General features: G+C 41.1%; 2 protein-coding genes across 3 annotated transcripts; both read right to left on the bottom strand.

Moving 5' to 3' along the window:
- Nucleotides 1–669: 669 nt before the first annotated feature.
- LOC306925551 (atlastin-3-like) lies at nt 670–21,777 on the bottom strand. 2 transcript variants are annotated; one of them, XM_079504449.1, is made up of 14 exons: nt 21,629–21,777; nt 19,305–19,526; nt 17,952–18,086; nt 16,967–17,071; nt 13,435–13,485; nt 12,777–12,833; nt 12,165–12,257; nt 9,705–9,843; nt 8,139–8,266; nt 7,791–7,847; nt 6,003–6,074; nt 4,518–4,709; nt 4,182–4,421; nt 670–2,607 (listed from the first exon to the last, which is right to left on the bottom strand). In XM_079504449.1, exons 2-14 carry the CDS (start codon nt 19,506–19,508, stop codon nt 2,542–2,544), a joined length of 1,539 nt encoding a protein of 512 aa, XP_079360575.1. In that variant the 5' UTR covers nt 19,509–19,526; nt 21,629–21,777; the 3' UTR covers nt 670–2,541. The 2 variants fall into 2 exon arrangements, with proteins under 2 accessions (XP_079360575.1, XP_079360574.1); XM_079504448.1 differs by lacking the exon at nt 21,629–21,777 and adding an exon at nt 21,309–21,615.
- A 1,023-nt stretch (nt 21,778–22,800) lies between these two features.
- Nucleotides 22,801–26,832, bottom strand: LOC306930912 (uncharacterized protein). Its single transcript, XM_079512011.1, has 5 exons — nt 26,709–26,832; nt 24,410–25,049; nt 24,110–24,231; nt 23,708–23,763; nt 22,801–23,240 (listed from the first exon to the last, which is right to left on the bottom strand). The coding sequence occupies exons 2-5, from the start codon at nt 25,010–25,012 to the stop codon at nt 22,891–22,893; spliced, it is 1,131 nt and encodes a 376-aa protein (XP_079368137.1). The 5' UTR covers nt 25,013–25,049; nt 26,709–26,832; the 3' UTR covers nt 22,801–22,890.
- Between the last annotated feature and the right edge of the window lie 523 nt (nt 26,833–27,355).

Below are 27,355 nucleotides of genomic sequence, written 5' to 3'. Positions count from 1 at the left end.
CGGACCGTTACTTGTAAGTGCATACCGGTATTCAACATTTTTTTTTGGGGGGGGGGGGGGGGGGGCTGTCGCCTATATTCATGTACGTCTTTTTTGAAAGACATTCTGCAGGCAAGCGCAAAACCAGTTTTCATGATGGGGTTGAAATTCTCTGTCGTTCTTCCTCTAACTCCCCCTCCCTCCCTCCTCTCTCCACTCCAACCACCTCTCTCTCAACCCCGCCCCTTCCCTCCCTTCCTCGGGGTTTGTTGAACTCGCTTCCAAATATGGAAGTGAATGGTAGCGGCGGACGTGAACGCGCCTCGCTTACAACAAGGCGGAACGCGACGCCGATCACCATATAAGGAAACAAGGGGACACGAATTTCTCTAAAGCAGATTTCTCTACAAGAGACGCAGAGAGAATGAGCCAGCATCTATAGGCAGCGGGAGGGGAGGAAGGGTCAAGAACGTCACATCAAACAGGGATGGGCATACACCTACAGGTCTATTCATCCATGAATGGATAAATAGATGGATGCCTCATGCTGCCGTTTTTCATTGTGATTATTCTATTCGTCTATTAGGCTACAGTGGAGGACTCCATGTTCCTCCTCTGCACCACACTGGTTTCGTGACAGGTGGAGTCACCTGTGTACCTCTATAAACCATCACCACAGTAGGCTGTTATTCATGGTTTACTCACTGAGCTGTTGTTTATTCTTTACAAAACAGGATCTATCAAATCAAGTCTGCTGCACTCCTGCAAAAGACAATTTCAATAAGCAGTAAACACATTAATTCATGCATCAATTTTACTTCTGGAATGAGTTGTGGAAAGCACAAAAAGGAGGGAGTGTGCAATATTAAATGCTTTGAAAAACATGTCAAAGTTTCCTTCCATGGAAAGGAACAGAAATGGAAAGTGCTAAATCAAAGTAAGACAATGGATGTAAAATTTCTCAAAGATGCAATTGTCTTTCATAGTGATAACTCAGTCAAGAGTTACGGATTTTGGACTGCTCACGCCTCACACTCTGCTCTTCGTATGATTTTTGGATAACGTATGTGATAATGTTTGTAGGCTTGAATTGCAGACCAGAGGGTATTTACACACACTTAAGGAAAAAAAATCAAGTAAATATTAAAGCTTTGATTAATCACACCTCTTATAGCAGATCCAGGCCAAAGTTGGCTGGAGTAACATTGTATTCCATGTCTTTTAGTCTTGATGGCACACAGTAAAATCCCAGAACATTTATAAGGATTTGATCTGTTTGAATGTTGCACTAATCATTATTCGATTTTCATAATTTCTGAGATTCAATTAATATTTCATCAAGTGCATATACCGGTATGTATGATTTTTCGCCCAAGTCATAGTTACAAATCACAGTGCTTTTCATTCAGACAAGAACTGAACTTAAACTGACAAGTTGCATCAGTTCTCTTTGGCAAGTGGCTAATAGGCCCCTTGAGAATTCAGGTTTGGTATACCCTTTAATCTAAATGACAGATGTGAGCACACATACAGTACATTTAGACCTATATTCCCCATTGTGGGTTCAATAACATACTACTTATTCAAGTACTACTGCTGCCCAGTAAAGTAGTACTCCTGAATCCTGATCGACATTGAACAGGGATGAAAACACCTCGTTCATATAAACTCAAAATTTGAAAGATCAAATAAAATAATTTACAAACATGTCACTATCCAAGCACTTACTGTTTTTCCTTTCTTTGGGCTGACTGGTCACCAGTTTTCTTCTGATAGTAGTTAATTCTTTGGAGTTTAAAGGTAACATGATAATTATCCTCGACAGAGTGTCCATCTATATGTAACAAGCAGCAAAGCATTTGAAATGCACAACACAGCCTCCTGTCCCGCCACACAACACGAAACAGTTCTCCTTAAAACATGGATAACCGTTTTACCTGTTAACGTTTCGTTTCACTTGCTGGAAACACTGGTTCATGACAAACATATTGCAACATAAAGACAATGGAATGTATTTAAGGCCCCAGAGTGGTAATGATGTATCCACAATGGAAAGATGTATACATGTATATGCATTAGCGCTATCATTTAGAGATATGCTGCTAAAGCTTTATACAACTGGAATACACCCCAACTCAACAGCGGTCGTTAAAAAGGATGATGTTCTAAAAACATTTCTTGGTAAACATCAATGGTTTGTCATTAGAACAAAGTTCCAAAAACCAACATTACATTTCTTGGTAAACATCATTGGTTTGACATTACACCAAAAGGGAAATGTATACAAGAATGGCAGTGTCAAATAACAGAAAGCGTTCATAAGTGTTGGGAAGGACCAGGTCCAATCACCTTCTCATAAGCCTGGGCTCTGACAGGCAAAGGATTTTCTGCATATCAAAGGATGTTGGTGTTTTAGCATAATTTTCGTTTTACCATAGTCCTGTGTAGTGTTTTGGTGTGTTTGTTCCAAGGGGTAGAATGATAAGGCTTTAGTGCTGAATGTGTGCTTGTGTTGTGTGCTGGTTGTGCATTGCATTGAGATTACAAGGGTTCAGAGGTCCTCTAACTGGATTTCTTCTGTTCAGCAGCGGTGGCTGGCCCTCTCGACTTGTTCAACACCACAGTGGCCTGAAAAGCAGGAGAAAACTAAATGTTCAGTCTGCTAAAAGCACTCCATCGTGCAATGCTCCATGCCCTGACAATTTGCAGCTGTAGTTCATATTCTTGCAGGAGGTTGTTGCATGGAGAGGTTCCCTTTCTACTGGCATCTACTAGGGCTCAGTCCCTGGACCACAAACATTTTTCTCTACTGATTCCATCAAGTATTTCACTATTGTTACAATTGTTTGTGGTCAGGAATGTTCTAGGCAGTGAGAAGCAGCAAATGTATGCAGTACACTCATACACACATTATCCATTTGTATTGGATAGGGATGACCAATAGATTCAGCTTCATAAAGCCTGTGTTCATCATTTTTAGATTCCAAGAAAATCCTGCTGATTCAAATATCACTCCACTCTACCACCCTGATGGCACAATACTGACCGACCCCCCAAAGTCTGACTAGAATGTACATCTAATCTAGGCCTCACTGCACGCTAATTGAACCTTGACAGAATAACAAGCCCTTTCATTCAGCTGCTTGCTCATAGCATCCACCATCCAGTCCTGACTACTGTAAGAGTATTACAGTTTTTAGTCCTAAAAGCAGGAAGGACAAGGATGTTCAGAATGTATTCATTAAACTCGTTTAGTATGTCCCTCTTCTGTACATGTCCAACGTATGATCAAAAATCAGTGAGAATATAGGTAGAAGGATGCTGAGGTTGGAACTGCCAGGCAGGAAGCCTAGAGGAAGACCAAAGAGGAGATTTATGGATGTAGTGAAAGAGGACATGAAGTTAGTTGGTGTGAAAGGAGAAGATCAGAAGGGCTTATTTACTACAGAGCTTCTTCTCTTAATTTAGTCCACAAAATTGTCATAGGAAGAAACCCATGGCCTAGCATTAAGTAACTTCCAGGTTGGCCCATTGGGTTATGGCCCGGGTTGGCCAACAAAATGACTTTTCTTGCCTTGTGCCTATTCAACTCCTTCCATAACCTAAATCAGTCGCGCCCTCTAGTGGCTCCAGCAGCAATAATCAGAACAAAATGCAGGTGCAGGGCTTCAACATTACAGAGATAATTGCACCATTCTCCTTTCCAACCATAATTTAGCCTATTCCACCCCAATGCATCACCACAGTAAAATCATGAGCACCTAGGGTCAATTTGATTCATTTCTACACTCTCAGGCTTAAACTTAGTCATGGTTTTGCTGCGTAAAACCATATATTCTGCCCAAATTACAGTAGCACCATCAATCTGCTTAGTCATAACTTCTTTCCATCGTAGATCCTCCTTTGGTAAAGCAACCCCCACCCTAGGCACTTGACAATTAGCCTGAGCCTTATCTCCCAAAATGCAAAAACATATATTTTAACCCTAACCCTAACCCAAACATTGGCGCTAGTAGCTCAGAACTAAGGTATGGTTGTCAGACCAATTCCTAAAATGTAAGGAAAAAGCTGCTGCAAACCTGCACACTACCCTACTGCTACATGACTCCAGGCTCTGCTTCTCCTAGACAGCTTAAGAGATCAGATTTTGAAATCTTTCATTCCACCTGAAAACCCACAAAATCTGTTATGTCCTTTCTCACCTGCTCCAGGACGACACCTGCCGCCTGGTCGATGGCTCCGCCCACTCCCCGGTAGCGACCGGAGTAGCGGATGAAAGCCCATGTAAGCATTGCCACCATGGCCACGCCCATGACGCAGTCACATGCCAGCGCGAAGCTCGTCAGACCAATGAAGAGCAAGATGCCTGACAGCACGTACAGGAAGCACACAAGGACAAACAGCACAGCAGGGGTCCGGAATGCACTGAAGACGTTCTTTGACTTTATGTGGAGAAACAAGGAAAAAATTGATTAAATTAATTTTAAGTAGTTCTACAAATAATTTAAGTTAAAAAATATGAACCTGTGATTTCTTACCTGATTGTGTTTCATGAAAGACAGCCACATCTCTCCAAGCTCCGTCTCCAGCTGAGTTTGGTAACGATCACAAAACTCCTGCCCCCCCATCTTCTTAGTGGAAGAAAACAAATGGACAGCATCCCGGAAATTAAAGTTGTGTTTCTCCTCCAGAGAGTTGGGGGCTACATAAGGGAGATCTCCTCCACAAATCTGAAACAGACATGTTGGCACATTTCAATTCACAAAAACATTGTTAAGCGAGCACAACGGTGCTGGCATTAAATAAATATGTTTTTTGTTTGTTTCTACAGTGTCTGTGAGTCTCTGTGTCCTCAATAAACGTGTGGCATTGGTAGCTACGAGTTTGCGGCCATTCCGTTTCTACAGTGTATCTACATATTCCGGGAATCTCTGTATGCGTGTACAGTATGTATATTATTGTACATAGTTTGCACTGCCGGATATCCAAGGAAGTGCAGTCCATCGTATGAGCCGCTCTCCAGAACAGTCCCGCTCCGAACAAACGCAGATATTTTACAAAACTGCTCATCTGATCAACTTTACACTTTGTGGGTATACCTGCTGAGGACCCGAAGAATTGCAGTGTTTTAATAGAGGGTATGCGTGTGACATCATCATCAAACCCAGAAGTTATGCAGGAACACCTACTGAGTGGCAAAAAACTACTTTCTGGCCTTGACTGCCCATACATGCAAACAGAAAAGTCCTATCTGATTGCATTACACAATGTTAAACTCACTTTGCCTGTTGCTTTGCCACTCGATGTGCCATTCACTTTAAGCATGCGCATACCCTCTATTGTTCGTTTGGTTTTGAATTTGGATGGTACTATAACTGTGTTTAAATAAATTGCCTTTTTATACTTTGACTGGCAATTGTTTTTACATTAAAGCAAGGTAAATTGAACTGCACCTTATAAAAGTTATTTACCTCTTTCAACCAGTTGTCCTCATTTTGGACATGTCATTACAGGCAGTGGTGAGCAGGCGGTAGGGCCGGTAGTTCAGAAGCTGCACGCACGCCCACCCACATATGCAATTCAAAGGAACTTCATGCACGCGCATGCACAATGCACGTTGATGGCGTGATCAACACTTAGAACAAAGCGTCTACCTCGCTGCTTTATGCTTTGCATAACATTACGCGAGAAAGTTCTCACTACGTCCTTAGCCCAGATACGTTCCACATTTTCATGACAGGTTTTTGGTCATGAACATGGCGTCATGACTAAAATATCTTAAAAAAAAAAACAATTACACACATAAACCCCAGAAAACTGTTTGCGTCCTAAACATCATTAAAATAAGCTCTGGTTGCAAAAGGGTCCGCTAAATTATTAGATAGATGGACATACAAGGTTTCTGCCAGACAGCAATGAATGGAAAATCTAGTGGTTATGGGCATCAAACCAGGAAGATACCATTAATCCACTGACTTCGAGGTTTAAATAAACACATACCATAATTGCACTCATGCACCCACCTTTTCCATGTTCTTGTAATACTGGTCTTTAGCTGCTGCCACTGCTGCTAGGTTATTGGCTTCTGCTGTTGCCTTGTGAAAGAGATAGATCAAGTCCAACTGGGTGAATAAAAAATATGTCAAAACATCTCATCAGACTTAACCCATTTAGGCCTGACCTCAAAATTAAAAAAAAAATCTTCTAAATCCTCCAGTTTTCTGAAATAAATATTTTCACGATTTTTCAAAAATAGCAGACCTACAAGCTCGTAGTGCGCCACTCGGTGGCATGCTATGAGCTTGTAGATCTGCTATTTTTCAATAGCTAAATTATAACAATGTTTAAAACACCAAAAGGTGACTATTGTAACTCCCTCCTTACTGGCCTACCGGCATGTGCACTTAAAGGACAACTTTAGTTTTTTTCAACCAAGGTTCATGTTTTAGGTTCTTATTAGAGAAAGTAAAAGATGAGTGTTAATTTGTTTTCATTTGCTGCTTTCTTTCGTTTTAGGGATTTTAGCTGTTTTTGACAGGGGGGCGGGGCATTTGAGCATGGGGCTAAATATGTATTTTTGTACAAAATTTTATAGCGATTTATTTTTGTATTATTTACTATAGTCCTAATAGACCCCAGGAAATTACATCTGGCCACAGAAGATCACGAGATCTACTGAATGTGTCAAACTGCATATTGAGCCTACACAGTGTGGCTTCCCCCCAGTAGGCAACCTTCACATTCAGTAGACCCTGTGATCTTCTGTGGCCAGATGTAATTTCCTGGGGTCTATTAGGACTATAGTAAATAATACAAAAAGAAATCACCATCATATTTTGTAAAAAAATACATATTTAGCCCCATGCTCGAATGCCCCCGCCCCCCTGTCAAAAACAGCTAAAATCCCTAAAACGAAAGAAAGCAGCAAATCTAAAAAAAAATAACACTCATCTTTTACTTTCTCTAATAACAACCTAAAACATGAACCTTGTTTGAAAAAAACTAAAGTTGTCCTTTAAGCCTCTCCAACTGATCCAAAATGCCGCAGCTCGCTTGGTCTTCAACCAGCCAAAATTCTCACATGTCTCCCCCCTGCTCCGCTCCCTGCACTGGCTCCCGGTCGCTGCCCGCACAGAATACAAAACTCTGATGCTGGCATTCAAAGCAACCAAAGGTATGGCTCCCCCATATCTTCCAAGCATGATTGAACCCTACAAACCCTCCCGCGCACTCAGATCAGCCAACGCAGGAAAGCTGGAAGTACCCTCACTAAAAACGCCGGGACAACGCTCCACACATCCCAAACTCTTCTCCCTTCTGGCCCCAAAACTGTGGAATGCACTCCCCGTTGCAATCAGAACTGCAGCATCACTCCCAATCTTCCGCCGTAGTCTGAAAACGCACCTTTTCAGACTCCATCATGGCCCATAGCACTTATCCTACCCCCTTAGATAGCACTTTTTAGACTTAGATAGCATTTGAAACAGACTTATAGCATGTCATGTAGACAGCACAATAATTGCATTGTAGTCATAGCACCTCATAGTACATATGTATAGCATAGTATAGTATATATGTATAGTTTATATGTATAGTGTCATTATATAGATATGTTCTAGTTACGTTCTTAGCTTACGCATGTTTCATGATAAATGCATTTTATATATGTGATGTATTCCCATGCTTTTGTTCTTGCCCAATGTAAATCGCTCTGGATTAAGAGCGTCTGCTAAATGCCTAAATTGTAAATTGTAAAAAGGGGTTCCCGCCCAAAATGGGTTAATGAATGGTTGTGGCTTGTTCAAACTCACCAGCAGCATGGATTTTGGGTGTGGCAAATCTTCTCCTTGGTAAATCTTGATGTAGGCCTGTTTCCACAAGAACAGCAGTAGGCAGGGACGGCTCAAGTTTAATTTATACTTAGTAGTACAACAGTGGTGCTTGCAAACTGATCCGCAAGCCAACAACGCCGTCATGCGATGGGCTATACATTAACAGGAAGCCTGATTATATTCTTCATTGTAAAATGGTGCCGTGTGGCAGAAAAAGCTGATCTACAAGGTTGTAGAAAATATTTGTCTATATTGAAATGCAGGTTTAAAGTGGTTAGGCTACATTCTGAAATTTTCAGTAGCAGTCTTGTATGAAGAGGACATTACCTTAAAGTACTCCAACAGGGCCCTGCAGGTCACTGTGTCCCCGTTAATTTCTTTCTCTGCCAGTCTGTCTGGGTGCAGCAGGATGGGGATTAAGGTTTGGAGCCCCTCTTTAAACTCTGGGGCCACCTCTGAGACAGAGACAGAGACAGACAGACACCTTAGCAAAATAAATACAGAGGCAGATGACAATGGTGCCATCTTGAACTACAGTAGGTGTCCATTTTAGATATCCATCTAGTTAAGTAGCCTTATAAGTAGGTAGCATCTTTGTGAAATCTGGCTACCTAGTTAGGCACCTTGATTTGACATAATTTTGAGAAAAGACGTGAAGCCCACAACCATTGGCCAAAGGGTGGCGCTATAGCACTCAATTGAAAATACAAACTTTGAACAGGCATAGCTCATGAACCGCTTGACCGTCAGCAATAAAACTTCGATACACATATGCACATATGTCTTGGGTCCTTTAATCCACATCTTTATTACGTCATCATTGAGAGCTAGTGATCATTGAGAGCTACCTATACGAGTTATACCCTGACGTCATTTGCTGGGACGGTGCATACGCATCAAGAGTAACCACAGTATACCGCTAATCAACTTACAAATTACATATATACATAGGAACATTACCTCTAATCTTCCCGACACTAAAACATATCGTCATTACGTCACCATCAAAAAACAATTACATTCTGGCATTGGGTCCTTTAATCCATTATTACGTCATCATTGAGAGCTAGTGATCATTGAGAGCTACCTATACCAGTTATACCTTGACGGTCGACAGTACTTGCACGCTCTGCTTGCGCACTAAATGGCCTACTTGTGTGCAACAAGTAAGTAGGCACTCGACAGAGTGCAGTTCTAGTTATTATTATTATAACAATAATTTATGTTTTACTGTATTTTACTTTATGTATTAGTATTATTTATCCTCAGCTTTAGCTTTCTCATACAAATAAAATACAATAATAATAAACCAAAACAACAGCTCAAACATCCATAAAAGTTCAGTTCTTCTGTTAAACAGGATTCATCATAGCCAGGTGAGTGAGTGCAAGATTAGATTAGATTACCATGTGAGTCAGTCATCTGACTCTAACGTTACAAGTTGTCTTAACGTAAACGGTAAACACCTAATGGGAACATTCCTGACTAGGTAAGCAGTAACCTCGCCTCACCAGGCTTTCCACCTCGGAGGAAAGCCTGGTCTCTGTTCCAAAAGTACCGTGTGAACCGGTCTGGAACAGATGATATTGTTATGTCATGTTGTAGTATTGTTTTGTAGTCATCAGGCAGGAACAATCAAACGGAACTTCCTTTTCCCTCAAACCGGAAGAATAACAATAAAAATCGGTTTGAGGGAAAAGGAAGTTCCGGAAGATTGATGACTACAAAACAATACTACAACATGACGTAGCGATATCATCCGCTCCCGACCGGATCATAAACCCGAAATGGAATGGTGCCCAGGCTAGGTAACCAGGTAATAGGATGCTGCTTACTTGCAAATGAGACACAGTCCATGATGGTAATGCAGCACGATCAAACTGGAAGCCTCACCTCTAAGCTGACCCTGGAAGCCAGGGCTGGTGGCAACCTTCAGTCCAGGATGGGGCAATAAGAAGCAGGAGATGGAAGTGAAACAGGAGTGAATGTGCTCCCTGACCGTCTGCAGCTCCTCGTGTTGATTGTCCTTAACCTTTAGAAACAACAACGTACAATCTCCATCAGAATGCCCACACTCTATTTATACATGTACACATGTATTTGACACATTCTGTCCTTAAAGTTACGATCTGTGCAGTGTTCGGTGTAAGGCGTAATAAATAACAGCGTTATAGAACGGGAATACATTTTTGGGTAACAGAGTAACCTAACGAGTTAGTTTTGCAATTTAGTAGTTAGTTACTTAGTTACGTTTCCAAAAAAGTAATCTCGTTACTATAATGTGTCCCTACTCTATATATTTTGTTGGCAAGATGTGTGATTTTGCTCCCAACGCATCCTGAAGCGACTCGTGCCAGTTCCCGTGTGCTCCCCCGCGCTCCGCCTCCCCGAGTGAGGTGGATAATCTGGTGTTTGCATTGCGGGGACATATTCTGTCCATATATGTATTGGCAACGTTCGAAACGCAGCCTACTGATGTCTTTGAGACAACTTGTGAAATTGAATTGTATGAGCCTGTGTTTTATTTTCATAGAGGCAGCTTCTGTGTCTGCGCTGATTGCACTCAGATCGTGCCCAAGAGTGTTGTTGGATGTCGAGAGAGGCGTACCCTCGGTTTCTGTAGGCTATATCCAAAACGTTTGTCCTTTATTGTAAAGACATGAAGAAATAAAATAAGTTAACTCACTCTTGTCACTCTGATCACATCTTTAAATGTTATTGGTCCAAGAAGATATCACACCAGTCAGATTGCATTGGTAACAAAAAGCTGATCTATTATTTTAATGAATAAAATGTCACCCTAACCACAGCAAAGGGTCACCATGCAACTCCTTGGGTCCAAATGGTTGCAAGGAGTTAACGCTAAAACCGTCTCGACCCTTTGGTGTGGTTTGGGTCATTGAATTCCATGCATTGAATCACTAGTGTCAACGTGAGTCAACGTGCAACAAGACATATCACACCGCAGGGACAACTCTAAAACCGTCTTGACCCTTTGGTGTGGTTAGGGCTTAACAAAGAACATTTATGGTAAAGTGTGTTAAAAACCCATTCAGGACGGGAACCCCTTTTGGTGTTTTACCCCTTTAGGACGGGAACCCATTTTGGGGTTCTTGTTGCTACGTACAGTATATTAGCAGCATAACATTTTTGTAATTTTTGAATTAATAGGATTTTTTCCCCCCCAGAAAACTTAGTTCAGTATTTAGAAGTCATTTTTAGAATTGGGCTAGTCCTAAATGGGTTAATACAATGTAAATGAAATATAACAAGGATGGATAGGATTAGGACCGAGTACATGCAGCGGTGGCCGAACGGATAGCGGCGCGGTCTAGATACCGGAAGGTTCCCAGTTCGAACCAGCCGTCCGACATGTTAAAAAAATTACCACCGCTGAAATGCCCTTGAACAAGGCATCAACCACTACGATGAAATGTGTTCTATGAGCAGGGCCTGGCTGGAAACAAGTTCTTGAGCTTAGCCCAGATACCCTGGGTAAATATAGATTTCATTTCATTTCATTTCATTTCATTTCATTTCATCTCATCTCGGGTAGTTTGTGGTCTGGTCTCCCTACTCTTCCATTGTCAAATTTAGACCCTGGTGTTGGACCGCAAGAACGGGAGCAGCGCATGTTCGAGCGGTTTCCGCATGTTGGACTAATGCTCCATTGGAATTACGTGCGGATCCCACTGGTTAATAAAGTTATTTGACAAGCGTTTTTTACATGCGCTGCCATCTTTACTCTATTTTGTAAATAGTTGCAATTAACTCTCTCCACCAGCAGGAGTAGGCATGTCACAATTATTACATTATCGCCTCATCACAATCATTTGAGATAACCACAATTATTTTGCATAATTCAGAACAGGTCAGCTCCATATATGGAGATCTAAGGGTTTGAGGTCAGATGTAGAGTTGCTGGCCGGCTCCATATACGCAGATCTAGGTGATGATCCAGTCTTCTCCATGTATGGTTATCCAGGGTTCGCCGAGGTCAGTGTCGTGATCTTCATATATGGAGATGGCTATATATGGTGGCGTGACGTATGACAAGGCATGTCACGAGGCGTGACCATATATGGAGGCATGATGTCCCGAGGTGTGACCATATATGGAGGCATGCTGTCACGAGGTGTGACCATATATGGAGGTGGGATGTCACGAGGCGTGACCATATATGGAGGTGTGGGGTGACTAACTGACGGACGGGAGGTGCAGGTTTTCATAGTAAATGCGACCTATGGTCGCAATCGTCATGTAAAATGTCATAATTGTGACAGCGCTAAGCAGGAGATAATGGACATGAAGCGTTAAGACATGATAAAAACCACAACCACAAAGCCTGCTTACCTGTAATCGCTTATCCAAGAAGTCATTGCCTCCTTTAACTCCGTAGGCGTATTCATATGGAAAGCTCCAGTCTCGGATTAGGAACATCAGAGACTGTGTAGGATAACAGGAGAGGGAGGACATTAAGCACACCACAAGACAGATGCATGATACATTTGAACACTAGGCCCAATCTGTATGATGCAATGCTGTACACTACACACATTATGTATTTAATTGTTTGCATACCGTATATTGCAAACATCCAGCACATATTGTACATATCCTGTACAAGTGTACAGGATGTTCCATGTAAATTGTACACACATAGTCAAGGCTTAGTTCGCACTGCAATGCAAACTTGAGTCCAATTGCCACATCAGCCGATAAGATTTATTTCACATATGGCAGTGGCCAATAATTTTGAATGTAATAAAAATCCACTGATCATTGTTGATTATGTTACTACTATATGTACATAGAAAAGGTAGGTAGGGTTTGTTTCTTTACCAGGGCACAACAGGGCACAACAGGTGAATAAATAAAGTAGAAGATCATATCGGTGAATTGTGATTTTTGAAAAAAGATCATCAATCATATTTGCCCAGAACCTCCATATGGATGCATCCCTACCTGAAATGGTTTGAGGAAGATTTCATCCATGGCAAGACGCCCATACTCGGTAAACAGCTGTAAGAATGTACACAAATCAAGTCATTAAGCAGCTAATAAAACAATAGTTAGCAGCTGCTACATTACACATAAAATGTAAACAATATCACCCCCCCCCCCCCCCCCCCCTAAACAAAAAACAAAACAATTCAGTAGAAAACAAGAAATTATCACATACTACATAGTGATATTTGTCAGGTGAAAGAAGCGCTGGTTTCTTTGTTTAGTAAGGAACGCAATCATAACATTACGTTACATAACATAACATTGGGTGTCTCTAAAGATTTCTGTTACCTGTCAGTCAGGACGCTGTCAATCAGGACTAGGTCCTCAGTATGACTCATGTATGACTAGGTCTTCTACATTGCATGAGCTTTCACTAGTCAGGATAAGTCACTCTCACATGGTACTGTTTATTTGAAACAATAATGGCAACAACCTGATGAACTCAGTGGCAGGAAACATTATATTGCTTCAAATAAACAATAATGGGTGAGAAAGTGTCTGGGTTCCCAGCTTCTTATTTTTGACGCATGTTCAACCAAACCAAACTATTTGCCTAAATCTGAATGCTCCTTGCCCCAAAGCTCTTTTCTAGTCCCACTGAACCTGGACAAACCTGTAGCTGCTGCAAATCGTCCTCCTGAATGTTCTGTGAGAGATTATAGATCTACAAGAAATACAAAGGAATATATATTAATTAAATACAATCACACCTACAGGGGTACGTTTCATTGTGCAATAAGGAATTCCTTTCCTATATGCCACTGATGATTCGTCAGACAGGAAATTCCTTAAATCATTCAACACTAGGGCGGCAACAATTATTTTCATGACTCATTCATCTGCTAAAACATTTTTCAAATATTTAATTAATCTATGCAAATAATTTAGACCATAAAATGATGGTCAAATAAGATGATACAATATTACATTACGTAAATGTTCATCACCCATTTATCTGAACGCACCAACCCAAAAATATTTTTTCTATAACTTTATATGTGAAAAAAAAAGCATTTACATTTTGTTGAAGTTGTAAATAGCATACAGTGAGATACAGACAAGCCATTTTCAAGACAGCTGGCCCCTTCCCTGTGTCGTGAAAACTAATGTTTTTGTCTACCGGGGAAACATTAAATATTAAAGGTATATTCAGTGATTTAATTCAAATATCACTTCTTTTTTCGTTTTATTGTGATAATCCTCCCTACTATAGTGTGCTGACCATATAAGGAGTTCCTCCCTGTCCCCAGTTAACCCCTGGGGTCACAAAAACCTTAGGTTTCGTTTTTGGCTGGGTGGCCCAGCCATCATCCAATCAGGATAGAGATTGGCCTTCCGCCAATCATGATCGAGCGGGGGCGGGGCTTGGTGTGCATGCTGTTGGCCTGTCGCGTGTCCCCCCACTACTGTTGTGCGTGCATGTGCACATCTTGTTACCGGGGTGGACCGGGGGGTTTTCCAAATCACCCAAATCACTGAATGCTCCTTTAAGCCGTGTCAAGATGAGCAATTTGCACTTCATTACCTTATTACGGAACAACTACAAGCATGCCTGGACTGGACTGATTGGGACACGTTCAGAGATGGTTCATTGGACGAAATTACCACAGTTACAAATGATTATATAAATTTTTGTGTACAGCTGGTTGTTCCTACAAAGGAGATAAAAATCTATCCAAACAACAAATCATATGTGACAAAGGATATAAAAAATGTAATAAATGAAAGGAAAACAGCCTTCATAAACAAAGATTAAATTGGCAGAAAAAAAGTTAAAAACGAAAATGAGGCAGGCAAAATTGGCACATAGACAGCGTCTGGAGGATGCGTTTAATGCCAATGATCACAAAAAGGCATGGGATACTATGAAATCTATGACAGGAATGTCAACCCCAACGAAACATATTGTGACTGAAAATGAACTTGGTTTTTCTAATGACCTAAATACCTTTTTCGCCAGATTTGAATCATTGGACAATTCCTCAAAGTGCACTGAAATACTGAAGGCTGTAACACCTGCCCCCTCAGACAGAATGACCATCACTGTAGAGGATGTAAGGAAAGTGTTTCAGTGTACTAACACAAGGAAAGCTAATGGGCCAGATGAATGTAGCGCTTTTCTCCTCAAAAACTTGCATCTGAGTTGGCTCCAGTGTGGCAACCAATATTCCAAACCTCTGTAGACACACACACAATTCCCCTGTCTTGGAAAACCTCACACATAAAACCACTACCCAAAATCCAATGTCCAAAAGAACATAAGGATTATAGACCCATAGCTCTCACTTCAGTGATTATGAAATCACTTGAAAGAATACTGTTACAACATCTTGTTAGTATAACCAAAGAAATATTCGACCCCAGTCAGTTTGCCTATAAAAAGGGTTGCGGTACAGAGGATGCGGTTGTGACACTGGTCCACTTAATTACAAAACACCTCGATAAGTCAAATAAGAATCATGCCAGAGTACTATTCTTAGACTTTTCTTCAGCTTTCAATACAATACAGTCTGATATACTAGTGTCAAAAATGGTACAGTTGGAACTGAATCCATACTTAATTCACTGGTATGCTTCTTTTCTTACTAACAGAGTACAGAGGGTGAAAGTGAACACAACCCTCTCATCAGCATTAACTACCAATGTTGGTGCCCCCCAGGGGTGTGTGAGCTCAGCTGTACTTTTCACCCTTTATACTGACAGCTGTCGTATTGAGGAATGCCTGTCTGAATGTCGCACTGACACACCAGACCAATACATTCTAAAATACTCAGATGATACAGTTTTGATTTCTCTCCTAGATAGTTCCAGTGATCCTGGACTGCACCAACACAGAGTAAATAAGGTGGTTGAATGGAGTGATAACAACGCTCTCATCATTAACACAAAAAAAGACAGAAGAGATTGTTTTTGGTACACCACCAGAGATACACAGATCCCCCATTACTATTCATGGTGAACCGATCAACCAGGTATGTTCGTACAAATACCTAGGAGTAGTAATAGACCATCTATTGTCATGGAACGATCAGATTGATTCAGTGTGTAAGAAAACAAAGCAAAGAATCTACTTCCTTCGCCGTCTAAGATCCTTCGGTGCTAGTAGACGGATTCTTCTTTTGTTTTTCACTTCTGTTATTATGAGTGTTCTTCAGTACTGTAGTACCACCTGGTATGGATGTTTGTCTGCAGCCCTAAAGTCACAAATGCTGCAACAACTGAACATTTGTTCAAAGATTGTTGGACAACAACTTCAGAAACTTTATACATCCACGTATGATAACAGCATCCTAAGGTTAGCAAGGAATATCACCTCTAATACTAAGCATGTGTTGTATGGAGAATATAGGTTGCTACCTTCAGGAAGGAGATATGGTGTACCAGCATACAATAAGGTCAGACTAAAGAGGTCCTTTGTCCACCAGTCGACCTTGAGGCTTAATCAGGAGTCGTAGTAGCCACAGGATAATCTAAGCGGTGGATATTGCTCTTGTCTTCATGTCTTTATGTATGTAAATTGTCTTGTTCTTTGTGTTATGTCAAATGTGTGTACGTATATGTGTTCTGCATACTTGGCTGCTGTGTCGCAAGACAAATTTCAGTGTGAACTGACAATAAAGTACTATATCATATTACGCTGTCATTTCACAGGTATGGTCTAAATTAATCACACTGATTATTCGGTTAATCAAAAAATATTATCGAAGAGATTAGCCAATTATTAAAACAATCCTTAGCTGCAGCCTTCAAAGCCATGTTAAGAACCACTAAAGCGCCCAGGCGGTGGCGTAACCGTCTGGGCACCCGACTGGTAATCCAGTCGCAGTGTGCCGCGGGTTCGACTCCCGAGCCCGACACGGCCTTTACTGCATGTCTTCCCCCATCTCTCTCCCGTTTCCTGTCAGCCTACAGTCTGTCCCTTCAAAAAACCAATAAAAGGCGTAAGCCGCAAAAAAAATATATAAAAAAAAAAAAAAAAGAACCACTAAAGCCGGATTTATACTTAGTTGCACGGCAGTATCGCTCACCAAGAACAGCCAATCAAAAAGCTCACACCGCTTGTAGATCTGCTATTTTCGGTGAGCGAGACCGACGTAGAACCAAGTGTATCAAGCCCTTAACAGCAGCAGAGGAAGAGCACCCACCTGCATGGAGCTGGTCATGGTGCTGAGGGCAAAGATGGTGGCACAGTCCTTCACAGTGGACTGGTTGTCGAACGCTCCCTGAGTGTCCATCAGCACAACTGCCACCTGGAAGGAACACGTCAGAACACATCATCAACTTTCACAATGCTTTACTTACGGTTTCAGTTTTCATTTCAAGCTATTCTTGGCATGTCATAATAGGCAGACAAACATTATAGCTGAAAATAGCTGACCTACAAGCTTGTGACGTGCTGTGGGCTTGCCGATTGGCTATTTTCACTATTGACTTATATATATAGGGTTTAAGTGGTTAACCAGTTTTACAAAATTGTTTTACAGTTTTGAAAGAACATTAGTTAAAAAAATATAACAATGCAATATAATAATAAAAAAGTCACGTCACGTTCTTCTATTCACTCAGACTATGGCATGTGAAAACCAAAGGGAACATAACATGCTTCTAGGCTGACTGTAGTATTGCTCATTTGTAACTTTACTTCTAAAGATTTTTATGTTGAGTTTGGTGTGACTTTTGCTACAGTGAGACAGACAGACAGTTGGTAGGAAGTGAGTAAGCAAAAGATTTCGTCACTGTGGTTAACACAAGCCTCAAGACATTGTATACAGAGAACCAACAATAATGGCAAGCGGATTCAACATTAATGCCAGCTCTAAGTTTTTTCTTTTCAAGTGGTGTTTATGCACTTTTAATGTGGTTCAAAATTGTTGAAGTTGAAGAATGTGTGCGCACTATGAATATCATACCGGTAAGCCTGTTTGCTATGGTGCTTACTGTCGTATTTTATCCAAAATTCAATGCAGAAATTACATTGGAAATTTGGAGTAGAAAACCATAATAAAAGGTAATATCCAGGCTGGCTTTCAAAAACTGTCATTCCAATTAAACAGCGTGTTTGAGGGGTTGATAGCATAGCAGCCAGCAGAGGGTGTGTGTGTGTGTGTGTGTGTGTGTGTGTGTGTATACCTCTGTTCCGTCACCCTTTGCTACAAGGAAAACCTTGCTCCACAGCTGGATACCTGTGGTCTCCGGTTCTGAACCGCCCCTCCACTTAAACCCTGACAGGATCTCATCATCTACACCCAACCAGTTGTCATCATCCTGACCAAACACAAAGTACAGTTAGAAGACTGTACACACTTTCAACCTGGAATCCATAAATGCATGATGTTATTATATGCACAAACTATCAAGTTCATGCAGCACCTTATGAGCTTCGTAAATAGAAATTTGTAACAATGCCTTAATAAAAATTACACATTTTCCAAAATAGCAACAATTTCTACAAGCTTACGACTACGTAGTAAATGGGGCTTAAGTGGTTAGTTTTGTACAGTAAACAAGCACGCACATCCACTCAATAAAGTGTGAGGCAGAAGTCAAAATCTAACAAAAATCTGTCTGCACACTGGATCATGCCAACACCAACATGGTACTATGTTTTAGCATTTAGAGTAACTATTGTATGTAATTAATTTACAGTTAAGTGTCATAAGCGTTAATCTATTTTGCGTCTGAGCATAGACATGGTAACGCCCTGCCTGCCTCTGATTGGCCTACCGACACTGCTCGTCTTGACTGTCCTCCGAGGTGGATATAGCTATTCTGGATAGTCAGATGCGAGGTTACTCCGTGGTGGGAAATAATACAAGTACGGTATGATACAAGAGAACTGTAACTTGTAACTTATTTTTGTAGAAGAGGCAAACTAATATTGTTTATGCCGTTTGCTTTGATGGAATAATTGATTGAACATGTACGCCATAATATGATTTGGGTGTGTTCTAAATAAAGTGTTTGTGTTGATTATTGTGTAATGTATTTGTATGTGTAAACTTGAAACATTATTGTACTGGAAAAGGTCTCTTTTCCCTTCGTCTTTATCCTTTTTAGTATAGTTTAATAGTATTAGTTTACTATAATTAGATTAATACACGATAATCAACATTAACACTGTATTTAGAACACACCCAAATCATAGTACAACGTACGTGTTCAATCAATTATTCAATCAAACTTATCAAAGCAAACTATATTAGTTTGCCTCTTCTAGCGCGCGCCAAGCTGTCATTCTCTTGTATTATTTCTCACCACGGAGTAACCTCGTGTCTCGGAGGACAGTCAAGACGGGCAGTGTCGGTAGGCCAATCAGATGCAGACGGGGCGTTACCATGTCTATGCTCGGACACAAAATAGATTCACGCGTGTCATAACATCAAAGTTTGGGGAGGGAAATGGAGGCCAAGATATGGTGTGGAAAAAGTGTTAGTGAGCGGGAGAGAGAGGGGAGGTGTGGACGATCATCACATTACAACTCACCTTCCTGTACATGTAGCGTAGCATGAAATCAAGCAAGAAGCTCTTTCCCTTGCGGAAGGCTCCAGCTACTGACAGGACCACCACAGGCTTGTCTCGCACCTCAGGGGCCAACAGAACCCGACCCAAAGCCTCTGTATCCAGAGTGAAGGAATGATCCTCCTTGCTCACCGAAACAATTTGGACTGGATGTGGGTCACCCTCCATGACTAAAGTTACTGTTCCCTGCAGAGATGATAAATTAAGCATGTGAAAGGTTAACGTAAGGGCCAGACCACTCCTCACCACAACTCACATTAAAATGTAAATTATGCTTGGCACCTTGACTTTGAACCACCTTAGTTAACACACATGAAGCTGATAGATAGCTCTAAGCTTATAGAACGTTGCAGTCCCGCCCCCTTTCAGATCGACGACAGGCCCAGGAAATAATTCCCCAGGCATTTTCCCCATAGACATTTCAAAAGGTATTTATATAAAGACCTTTAAAGCCTCTAAGAAAGCCCACTCGGATCGTGACAAATCATGACAACAAACATAATATTTTGGGTCAAACAAACAGAGAAGAAAAACAACAAAAAAAGTGTTGTAACCTGCCCTTTTCTTCTTTTTAATTATGTGTTCGGCCCAAAAACTTGTGTTTTGTTGTCATGATTTGCCACGTTCCGAGTTGGCTTTGTTCGAGGCTTACAGATCTTTAAATAAATACTTTTTGAAATGTCTATGGAAAAAATGATTGGGAAATTATTTCCTGGGTCTGCCGTCGTCATGAAAGGGGGCGGGATGACCTTTGACTATGAATCACCTTAACACACATGAAGCTGATAGATATAGCTTTGACTATGAGTGCTCATGAACAGAAATCAGAGACAATGTTTAGCTCTGTGTGAGGCTGACTTTAGGTTGCTGCGATGGGCCCTCAGCCTCTGGGTACAGCATGCTCTCAACCACACAGATTCCTTTTAGCTTTTTGAATGGACGTCATTGTTGCTGTCTGGGAAGCTAACCCTGCCCAATGGTGAGTGAGCTAGGGAGTGGCGTGTGCGTGCGTGTGTGACGGGAAAGGAGGGGTAGGTCCATAATAGGCCTAACCTACACCAAAAGCACTACCCTCCTAAAAGTCCTGCAGTAAGGTGTGTCAGAACACCAGGTCATAAGAGGCATGTCTGGCATGCCACTTATGAAGGTGATGGAAAGCCTGGTGAGGCGAGGTTACTTATGACCTGGTGTTGTTCTAACACACCTTTACTGCAGGAGACAACTCTGTACTTAAGTCAGTCAGAGAGTAGAAATTATCTTTCTCATTGTATGAAATAGCAGCAGACTATACTTTACTTATGAGCCCTCAGCCAACCATGCAGAACAACTTTTAAGATACACATGCCTGCTGCTTGCATGCTATGAATTGCATGCTTTCAAAATCAACAGGTCCAAATACCTAATACCAAATGGAACGCAACAAGAAGTACAGTCTTATAGCTTAGTTGCATGATTACCGTTATGTAACGTTTTAAAACCAAGAAAATAAGTGACAATGTAGTAGTAGCCCCTTTCGGGAGGCTTGTTTACCTTTTCTGTATTTGGGACGTCGGTCGACGTCCCAAATACAGAAAAGGTAAACAAGGCTCCCAAAAGGGGCAATAATGACAATGTAGCAGCCGCATATAGATTATGGATGGAATCTCTCCCTAGTCACTGACAATGTTCTCAGAATCTAGCGAGTTTAAATCTTAAAATAGATGCAGTGGGCGCGATTGTTAACGTTAATTTATAAAGATTGCGTCTATATTGATGGTTACTTCACGTGCATTGAACCAAAAGCTAACACGTTAGCCAAACATAATGTAACAATCAAACAGGATTTACAATCTCCTTCATCCCGAATAGCCAAACATAATGTCTCAATCAAACAGTATTTACAATCTTCATCCCGGTCCCCGGATCGGGGTTGTGTTTTAAAACAAATGTTATTACTTATTTATTTCAAACACGTGTTGTCAATATTACCTGTGGTGTATCCTAAAACAGATTATTGCAACAGGAATGCACACAAGTCCGAAAAAATCCTGCTTCTGTGGCTGCTGGCATGAAAACAAATATGAAAAGTTTTTTCCACATTTTTTTAAACGCTTCCGCTTTCAGCACGTTAGGTGGCGTATGGGAATTGTAGTTTTAGAGTCAGTCACCCCCGGTTATTTTGATCGTTGTCTGAACTACATTTTCCAAAGTAGATATTGGAGCTGTAGGGTTGGGCTTAATTCTAAGGTTGGGCTACGAATACGGAACTTCCAAGAGAAACCACGACTATGCGGATTATCTTTTCTTACGTTTTGTCTAGAATAGATGTACGTAGGCCCACGATGTGCAGATCTGAGGGCGAGAAATCGACGTTTTGCCTCGTAAAGTGTAGGGTCAGCTGCACGGCACGCAGAACAAAATGCACTGCACTCAACCCTCGACCATAGACGTATGATGATTTGCACATTTGGTTCGTACGCCCTCTAGTGACTGTGGTGACAAATACAAGTGCATATTAGTGCAAAAGCAAACGTGAAAAATGTGCCAAAACTAACGTTTTTATTCAAGAAAAGTGAAAAGTTTCTCTGACAAAAGTGTTCAGACTTAAATCCCTTCTACTCTTAATTGGATCGAGGTGGCATGGCAGTGACTTCATTATTACATTATCTCTCCAATTTGAATTAAAAGGATGCTGCAAGCAACTTGCCTGTGCGGGCCTGCGGCATGGTCTTTCAGCAGTCTTTTCAGCTATCTGTTCAAATCGGATAAGCTACAGATTCAGAACATGACATAGACTAAACAATACATTTTGTGAAGGTAGTGTAAGTGATATTTTCGGTTAAAACAAATGTTTTTGTGAAAAGGTTAATGCCCAGGTAATAATCATTGATAGAGTGTTTGTTCAATAACAGGGGTCTCCCCATCACTCCAAATTTTAAATAAACAGAAAATACATTTTCGGGGTGGTTGTCAATTTCATCCAGTCAGGAGAGAGCATCAATTTAAATGTGTCTGCTCTCATCTTTGTATCATCGCTTAGCCTACTATAATGACTTGGAAGCGACTGGCCAAACACTGTAGCAATCATTGCTATCAGAAGAGCCATTTAACACTTTTAACAAACTCAGTTCAAAGAACATAGGCCTACTTGTTTTTCTTTCTTAACCTATGATGTAATATCACATTTTCAGATATGCCCCTGAGTTGAGCTGCAGGGAAGGCTACACAAGAAAGAGAAATTATAATAAAAAACAATATCTGTGAAAACTTTCCTCTAATACCAGAAGTGAGTACATGTGAAGGAATGTGATTTACAGTTACATGTTAGTGCTTCAGATAAAGGTTATTAAAATAATCTCATACCAACATAAACATCTCAGGGCAGTGTCAACATAGCATAACATAGCAGCATAATTGTAAAATCTCATCAGTCCACCTCTGATCAATTTAAAGGACCATACCAGAACACAAATCTGGGCCTATGGTACATCTGTTGAGGACCATTATGCACACACTTCACCGCACAATCAGACAAGTTTTGTACAAGGTTGTATAAATCAGCTCAGATCAGTTAATGTCCGCTGCCTGCCAGGTCCAGCAGTGAACCAGCGGCCTCTTGGGCCTCGGCATCAAGCTGAAGGATCTCCACCGTCTCTAAGTCCAGTTCAGTCTCACCGGGAAGAACCAGGTACTGGTACTGGTCATACTGGTAGTAGTGTAACTCGATGTAGCCGCTGTCTGATAGGGGGTCTTTCTCCATGTCCCCGCCTCCTATGTCGTCCTGGTATTCCACATTCTCCATGGTGACAAGCTCCTCGTGATCAGGGGTTAAAGGGTAACTTGGGTTTTCTGAGAGAGTCGGGTTGTCTGAAGTCAGGACGTGAGGTGAGGGATTCGTTGCCAGGAGGTGTGCCAGGGAATCTGTTCCACAGAACACAAAAACTAGAATTGGAAGTTCTTTTTTTCTTTCTTTTTCTTATTTTTTTTTTGGGGGTGGTTATGTAGCGCACGGTATGTAAGACAAAAATTACATTCAAGGCAACCTGCTTGTTATTTGTTCTATCACAAATATAGCACATATATTCGCTCAGAAATAAATTGACAGAACCTAAAGGAGCCTATTGCAGGGACTATGGGTTGTCATGGTAATAGAAGGATGTTGTCATAGCAACGGATCACAAACACAGGAACAATGTTGCATGCTGAGAGCCAGGGAGAGGAATGAAGAAGCCGGTAATAAAGGTGCAAACATAACATTTACACCAGCAAGTACATTTTTGTGGAGGGTGGAAAGACATTTGTAAAGATTATATATACTGCTAGTATATTCTAGTATAATATTGTAGTAAATAGTACACCCTATAAGTGACCCTACTGCCATCACCAACCTGAGATTTCTGAAGAATCACAAGCCATATCCAGTCCATAATCAGCTCCCTCCAACCTGCTCCACAAATAAACACAGCACAAAAAGGTTAGATTAGAGGTTTGGTCAGAAGTTGACAGGGTGGTTTAATTAAATACAGTCGATATCAGATCATAAATATTTAGAGGGATGCTAAAAATATAAAAATCATTCACAGGGTACACATGTGCAGGCAGCAGAAATATTCAGAGGGTAATGGAGCAAACTACCTCATGTTTTTGTTTTGACTGGACAGCGGCCCAGAAATGTGTAATCGTATTACCATTCCCAGTGACCATCCAGACAGGCAAAAAAGCAGGACTTCTGGAAAGGTTAATATTTGACATTACATATACTGGTTACTGTGGGTGTTGTTCATACTTACAATGTAGGCTTGTTCAACAGGTTACTGTTAGTGCTGTGGTAAAAGTGTGTCTTCCTGAGGACCTCAAGGAGAGCTGGCCGATATTCTGGACACACACACCACAGTGACCCCTTCCCTACAGACTGAAACACATCAAGCACCATGAGAAATACATTAAAACAACATCTCACCATCAGTTTTAGATGAAATATCAGACACAATATCTCAATACTGTGTACTAATTATGTTTGCTTTCTTCATTACACCCTCTCATGTGTAATGAAGAAAGCAAACATAATTAATTTGATAGAATGAGCCCACCTGGCTCTTGTCTCTGTTAATGCGACGGAAACTTTTGCTCAGAGACAGGTTGTGTCGAACAGAGTTCCTCCAGCCTCCCGAAGCCGTCCTGTAGTATGGGAAGTTGTTCACAATCCACTCGTAGATGCCTTTCACCGGAAGACTCTTGCTTGGCGAATCCTCTATTGCCATGAAGATTAGACTGCTGAATGAATATGGGGGCTTGGATGAAGGGGAAGCTGCTGTGGACTGTGCCTCCAGCAGGGGCAGTGGTGTAATTTTGTGGATGGGCTGCAGTGGCAATAAGTTGGACCTCTGGTGCAGCCAGCTGAGGCAGGTCAAGTCGTCCTGGTCGGAGGCGTTCGCTGAGCCAAGGCAGTGTGTGTTTGGCTCATTGAGGCAGTGTGAGAGAGGGGAGAGAGGGAGAGAGGAGTGAATGGACTCCAAGGCTGTAGGGGAAAGACACGTAGGAGACGAAGGGGAGGAAAGAGGAGAAAGTGGGAACGATATGGGGGTGTTTGAGGTATGCACAGGAGTGGAAGACAAAGGCAGGCATCCTCCCAGGGTGTTATGGCAGGAAGAAGGCAGAGGGAGGGATGGCAGTGGGTGAGAGCTACTCTCCATCTGTTCTCCAGAGGCCCAGCTTCATTAAGTTGGAGATCTGTTGGAGGAGAAGCAACAAATAAAACAGATGAATGATATGGAGCTCTATAGTGGTGGTGCTTCTAAGAGCAGCTGCATGAGCTTGATCTATACAAAATGTGTTTGTTTTAGCATACTTTTAAATGTTTTATTAATTAAATGTTGTTTTATTTTTTATTGATTGATTGAAATTTGTATTTGAATGGGTACATTTCAAACGAAAGCACAAGTCAATACTAAAACTGTGACTTTGTGGACGACACCATGAAAAGCACACAACTTGTTTACATCAGGGTCCACCATTTTCAATTTATCAGAACATAAAGACTTACAAATATACACTTCTATAATAAAAAAAATCACACCTGAGGGGCACTCTTATCATTATACATCATCTCATGAACAACTGCATTTATGTGATTGGTTATATAGCCGATTTGCTCGTCTACATAGGACGTAAATTTTCCCTTCATTGTCAATGGCATTTAATGTTTGTGTTGCCACAAATTTACGTCATATTTGAGGCACATGTCAACGTCAATGGCAAATATGAGACGTGTGGGGACAAAAGCTGTGTATATATTCCTCAAAAACAGGAAATCATCATATATAGAAAGTAAAAAAGGGAAAACTGTACTGTATGGGGAAAAAGGGGTGTGGGGGGACTCAGACTTTATTTACGGGGGCCAGTTTCGAATTGCAGCCGTCCGTAGGTGCTCTTTGAGAGCGGTTTTGAAGGAGTCAAGGGACTCACATGTCTTAATGGCTGTTGGTAGGGCATCCCATTTTAGTGTCATAGGAGCGAAATGAATTTAATCCCTTGTTTAGAATACTCATGCATGTCTTTAGGCTTTGTATGTGTATATTGGGTTTTTTGGGGGGGAGGATATATATATATATATTTATTTATTTTCAGTTTTGTAAACTGCCATGTGAAACCGAAATAAACAACAAGAAAAGTGCTCTGGAGAATTATTCATAGTGTATTTAAGCTGTCATTAATAGTTTACACCTGGTATAACTATAAGTAGGCCAGCTATAGGGCAGGGTCAAGATTTCCAGATCCATTTCAAAGTTGTTTTGGTGCTGATCTATAAAAAATAATAGAAAACATTAACCCAACCTTGATTCAGAGTTAAATGTTGTCCACAATTTCCCCCCATGATGAGCATTCACGAAATAGTTTCAAAGTCCACTGCAGGCATGCATACACCATCAACTACCGACCTGTCTCTCATTTTGTACCATGCTAATAGACTACTGCTGCAGGTGGTCCCAGATCAGGTCTGAACAGATGGTATGATCATCAGTCATGGAAAAGTTTGATTCACTCACCGTTTGCAGGTTTCTTATTAGTGGCACATTGGCAAGGTGTAACCTAAATAAACAATGAACTGAAATCGACCTTTATTTGCAAATAGCCTATACGTCACATTCACAAATAGACAGCATAGGCCTATGTTAAATTAACGTGAGTTAGCCTTATCAACCTGAATCTACCATATACCTGCTCTGTCTGAACACAATGCCGCATGGCTCTATACACCTCAATGGGAAAATGGCGCAGAAATATTAAGTTACAGACATGCCTTTTGGTTTTGCGAGGTAACATAACCTCTGTCTGTGGTGATGTAGATAAACGTGTCTCAAGGTAGAAAAGCGTGCATTAGTTGCTTACCAAATGACGGTGCCGAGGTTATGTCTGTGTTCGATCGTTCTTGCAGTAGGCTACGCAAACTCTGGTCATTCAAAAGTTAAAGGTAAAATTCTAAAGCATCTGGAGATTCCTGAGACTCTCCGCGTTCTATCCCAGACAAGCGTTTCCATAGAGACCAAAAGGACGCTTTAGCCATTACGCGCCCCAAGCGCGTTCCCGCCCCATGATGAAAGCAATTGGTGACCTATCAAAATCCGTGATTACAAAGTAAAGTTCTCCATTTATGTTAAAAAATAAATAGATGTCAGCTCAGGATATTGTTATCATTACATATAACGCAGATTTGTTTAATTCATACCAAAAGCAGCAGAAGGCATTCGTTTGTTTTAACCAAATGGCACCCCCTTTCCTTAGAGGCCCACTATAAATTAGATAAAGCCTCTTTGTTGATATAGGCTACCGCTACCATAAGTGTTTTGTTAACTTATGTTGTGTACTTGTGTTGTGTTGTACTGTAATGTCTTTATTTTTAGATTGTTTTGTAGCCTATAGGTTTGGCTAAATCCAGCATATTTAGGAAAGGCTACACTTGCTCATTTGTAGTAGGCAGTAAGCTACACCTGTAATTGTGTTCATGTGTCCCGAGTACGACCAAATAAAGACATGAT

The sequence above is a fragment of the Electrona antarctica genome, assembly GCF_951216825.1.
Source record: "Electrona antarctica genome assembly, chromosome: 1".
NCBI lineage: Eukaryota > Metazoa > Chordata > Actinopteri > Myctophiformes > Myctophidae > Electrona > Electrona antarctica.
This window is presented reverse-complemented; position numbering and strand designations above follow the sequence as displayed.

Bases quoted from the DNA above. Each gene is read 5' to 3' on its own strand.
- LOC306925551 (XM_079504449.1), bottom strand. From the start codon at position 19,508: ATGGAGGGTGACCCACATCCAGTCCAAATTGTTTCGGTGAGCAAGGAG. The intron at 18,087-19,304 runs GTGAGTTGTAAT...GTGTTTGGTCAG, and splicing joins TACGCTACATGTACAGGAAG to GATGATGACAACTGGTTGGG. The intron at 4,710-6,002 runs GTGGGTGCATGA...TGTCTGTTTCAG, and splicing joins ATTACAAGAACATGGAAAAG to ATTTGTGGAGGAGATCTCCC.
- LOC306930912 (XM_079512011.1), bottom strand. From the start codon at position 25,012: ATGGAGAGTAGCTCTCACCCACTGCCATCCCTCCCTCTGCCTTCTTCC. The intron at 24,232-24,409 runs GTGGGCTCATTC...GATGTGTTTCAG, and splicing joins TTAACAGAGACAAGAGCCAG to TCTGTAGGGAAGGGGTCACT. The intron at 23,764-24,109 runs GTAAGTATGAAC...TTTGTGGAGCAG, and splicing joins CTGTTGAACAAGCCTACATT to GTTGGAGGGAGCTGATTATG.